Source organism: Phaseolus vulgaris, chromosome 2 (genome assembly GCF_000499845.2).
Source record: "Phaseolus vulgaris cultivar G19833 chromosome 2, P. vulgaris v2.0, whole genome shotgun sequence".
Lineage (NCBI taxonomy): Eukaryota > Viridiplantae > Streptophyta > Magnoliopsida > Fabales > Fabaceae > Phaseolus > Phaseolus vulgaris.
Window position 1 is genome coordinate 40,699,961 of NC_023758.2, and position 4,709 is coordinate 40,704,669.

At 32.6% G+C, this 4,709-nt stretch overlaps 1 protein-coding gene across 1 annotated transcript; it reads left to right on the forward strand.

Moving 5' to 3' along the window:
* Positions 1 to 235: 235 nt before the first annotated feature.
* Positions 236 to 2,379, forward strand: LOC137812105 (probable polyamine transporter At3g13620). The gene has a single exon (XM_068613999.1). It carries the CDS (start codon positions 712 to 714, stop codon positions 2,140 to 2,142), a length of 1,431 nt encoding a protein of 476 aa, XP_068470100.1. The 5' UTR covers positions 236 to 711; the 3' UTR covers positions 2,143 to 2,379.
* The last annotated feature ends 2,330 nt before the right edge of the window (positions 2,380 to 4,709 follow it).

The following is a 4,709-nucleotide window of genomic DNA, read 5'->3' on the forward strand; positions in this document are numbered from 1 at the left end:
AATATAAGTCTTTTTAGTTTATTGAGTTATAATTTTTTATAAGTAATTATAAAATCGTAACATTATTTTGCTTGATTATTTTATAGAAAATCACTTAAAATATTGAATAAGTGTTTATGGTTAATATTTAATAAAACTTGAGATAATGGGAATTTGAAATTTGAAGAATTATTACAATGTCCACTAGAAAAGAGTGGGGCAATAAACGCTGACAGTAACAGTGACAAGGTAAGGTTCCTCAATTGCTGTTCTTTCTTTTCCTCCTCCAATAACGCTCCACAAACTGACAACGTAGCTTCCCAATTGTTTGGATCATAGCAAATTATACGTGGAAAAACAATGATTTAAATTTCTCGCCAAAAATGTAAATTCTGCTATAAAATTAGGTTCCAAATTGGACGAAAATAGTTGAGTCATGAATAGAAAAGTTTTACGAAATGGAAGCCTAGAATTGTGACTTTCCTAGTATTAGAGTAGAGTAAGAAAGTAAGAAATATGATTGTTGTAGTTTGTTGGCTAGGTTTGGAGTTGGAGTGCTAGCGTACAAGGTGTTTGTGAGAGTTACGCAAAGGAAAGTACTTGGTGGAGAAAACAAAGATGTCTAATTCCAACCCTCTGATCAGTATCTTATTAATCCATTAGAAGCTTGTTGATTTTGGAATCATCATAAAGCCTTTGGTTTACACTTCCAATCCAATCAACCAAACCAACATGGAGGATTCCCTCAACTCTCCAACTTCTCAACATCTTTTAGACCACAGAGAAGGGAGAGAAAGAGTGCAACATGGCGCTAACACCAAGCCACACAAGAAGCTAGCTCTTCTCCCTTTGGTTTTTCTCATCTATTTTGAGGTTGCTGGAGGCCCTTATGGTGAAGAGCCTGCGGTTGGGGCTGCAGGTCCCCTCATTGCCATTCTTGGTTTTGTGGTTTTCCCCTTCATTTGGAGCATCCCTGAGGCCCTCCTCACTGCAGAATTGGCCACAACCTTTCCTGGTAATGGTGGGTTTGTCATATGGGCTAATGAAGCCTTTGGTCCCTTTTGGGGTTCCCTCATGGGTTTTTGGAAGTTCTACAGTGGGGTCATCAACTTAGCCTCATACCCAGTTCTCTGCATAGATTATCTCAAACTAGTGATCCCAGCTCTGTCTTCTGGTTTACCCCGCTTTGTGTCCATATTCCTCTCCACTTGTGTGTTGTCTTTTCTCAACTATTCTGGTTTGGCTATAGTGGGTTATACTGCAGTTGCTCTGGGGGTTGTTTCCCTCTTGCCTTTTGTGTTGCTCTCTTTGTTTTCCTTGCCCAAGATTGATCCTAGCAGGTGGCTAAGTTCGGGTCAGGAGGGTGTGGAGAGGGACTGGGCACTCTACTTCAACACCATCTTTTGGAACTTGAACTTTTGGGACAGTGCTAGTACTCTAGCCGGTGAAGTTGAGGAACCCCATAGAACATTCCCAAAGGCCCTGTTATATGCAGGGTTACTTACTTGTTTGGGTTACATAATTCCCTTGTTGGCTGCCACTGGGGCTATGCCACTTGACCAAAAAAGTTGGGTTGGTGGGTATTTTGCAGATGTGGCTGGAATCATTGCTGGGAACTGGTTGAAAATTTGGATGGAAATCGGGGCTGTTTTGTCAATAATTGGGCTGTTTGAAGCCCAACTCAGTAGTGCTGCATACCAGCTTCTGGGTATGGCTGATTTGGGATTCGTACCAAGAATTTTTGCAGAAAGGTCAAGGTGGTTTAACACTCCTTGGATGGCTATTTTGGTCTCAACGGTTATAACACTTTCTGTGTGTTTCTTCTCCTTCACAGAGATCATATCCACTGTGAATTTCTTGTACAGTTTGGGGATGCTTTTGGAGTTTGCTGCTTTCCTAAGGTTGAGGAGGAAATTCCCAACTTTGAAAAGACCATTTGAGGTTCCTTTGGGGTTCTCTGGTTTGGTCCTAATGTGCTTGATACCGTCTGTGCTTTTGGTGTATGTCATGAGTGTGGCTTCCAAACTTGTGTACTTGGCTAGTGTTCTCTTGACCTCTCTTGGGATTGCTTTATATTATTTCATGAATTTTTGCAAGTCTAGGAAGTGGTTTGAATTCAGCCGCTTTGGAGATAAATTGGATGAAGATGATTATGTGTTGTAGAAGTTGGGTGTGTGTGAGTGCCCCTGTTTGATGGAATCTTTGTTCATATTTCTGCTAGAGAAATTGGATTCTCTTCAGTCATTATGCATTAAATTATAAATTGTCATGAAAATATACTGATGGCGATGTAGATTCCTAAACCATTGGCAAAGTGTTGTCGTTTTGTTAGTTTGAATTGTTATTTTAGTTGGAATTGGCATTTCTAGATCCAATCTGATCAAATATCTGATTAAAGAATTGGTGTCCCTTCTACCTTTTTGGGTGGCAATTACTCTTCCTGAGGTTACGTCGGAGCGAAGATAAGAGCAATTAGTAAAGTAAAGTGTGCTTATTTGGATCATTGTGTAAAGTAAAGTTTTAATTACATCACTCAAAGGATGCTGAAAAATATCTAATAATGTATGTATTTAATATTTTCTAAAAATTGTATTTAATGTTATTAATGTAATGTAATATTCATTTAAATTTAAATGTATTATTTATTATATATTAAATATAATATATATAATTTAATTATATTTATTTTTTATTATTTATAATAAATATAAGATATATATGTTTAATTTGTGACCAGAATGGTTTTTCAATTTTAATTCTATTTTTTTAATTAATATGTTTTATTTTTTTTATTAATTTTACACTAGTAAATTGAAGGACAGCGAATGTGAATAAAACATACACATATTTAGCATATATGAGAATGAAAAAGTAAAATTGAAATCCACATAAATCCTCGAAGAAAAAGAGTTTATAATACCTAACTTATTTTTCATCCACGTGATATTTACCGACAATGAATAATGATACATTAGTAGATCACGTGTTAAAATAATTCACCCTATATGTGACCTATAACACTGCCTATATAGAAGGGGAACTATGACACATAGGGTAGTAAATAAATAAATATTTTTAAGATAAAATTATACTTTTACTATTTTATTGTCTCTATTTAATTTTATTTTATCATTTGAAAAAATATTAACTTTGCTCCTTTCAATGATTTCTAACTCACATGTGTTCATAATTTTAATATAATAAATGTTGGGGTCGCATAGTACAATACCTAACCCATTATCACATCCAATAACAATGAACTCACATGTGAGAACAATTCACCTTATGAGCAACCTATAACACTACCTTAATTGCAAAAAAAAATGTAATTATATTATTTTAAAGATAAAATCACACTTTATAGTCTTTTAGTTTGTTGTTAAACTCAATTTGATATTTTCAAAAAAAATCAATTTAACCTTTTATCTTTTAAATCTAGTTCATTTTGATTATTCTAACAATTTTGAAATATTGTTACTAACAGCATAATAATAGTTAAACACATCTACCAATTAATAAGCTAAATGTGTTTTAATTTGTAAGTTGTCTATATTTTATAAAATTTAATATGTTGTTAGTTTATCTTTTGAGTTTATATATTTTTTAATTTATTAATGTTTTTGTCAAAATTTGAGGTCAGATGATTAGAGATGATCCTTCTTAGTTGCAATTTTGGGTTGTTGAGAGATCACAATAAGATGAGGGAAGCTCCAATTGCTGACAATACTTCGACGATTAAGTAAGTTAAAACATTAAATATTAGGATGCAGTATGTATTGCATAGAATAATACTTGTCTTTGCTTTTTTGAGGGTCATCCTCTATTTATAGAGTTTTCATCAGAATAATATCACAACAACTTTAAATGATAACAATAATATCTTTTATCTTCAAAATAATATCACAACAAATTTAAATAATAACAATGATATTTTTTATCTTCATGCATCAATTTATGAGTTTATAAAGAATAAAAATCGTTTTAAAATATTTCATTAGTTTTTTCCTATCTCCATGTAACTAAAAGATAAAGAATATATGATATCTACTAAAACATAACAACCATTTTCCCAATTACCTCACATCGGATTTATATTCGGTTAAAATCATATCGGTCATTTTACCAATATAACTCAGACAGTACAAAGATTGAGGTTGTCTTGTAAAAGTAACACATTCAAAATTGTTCATTTTTAATAAAAAAACGAAAGAAAATAAACTGAATCAAGTTTTCGGATTGAAGAAACCCTTTTTTTTCAACCTTGGTTTAACACAGCTTACTCAATTCATTTGATTTTAACATTCATTTGTGGCAAAGTTTAAGAATATCAGCTATGTCTAAACCAAATTTTAGAATGAAGTTATCTCTCATTTTCAACATTGTGAATATTATTATCTCAAAATAGTTACCTCAAACAAGTTAATAATAAGACACAGGTTGACAGTCTCGACATGGGAGTGTGTTGGAGATCCCCCATCGACTAAAAGTAATAACATTTCACAATAAATAAGTGAGTGCAAACCTCACCTTATGATTGAAATGCATGTACTAAAAATTCAATTCATCAACCAAACATATATTGTAAATCAAATATTATTATTATATAAGTAGACAACCAAACTAGCTTCTTTTTCTTAATTTTTCTTATGTTTTAAGGAACTACAACTTAAAAATACTTAAGGAGTCAAGAACACCAAGTAAACATCCTACATTACTTTAAGGATGAAATC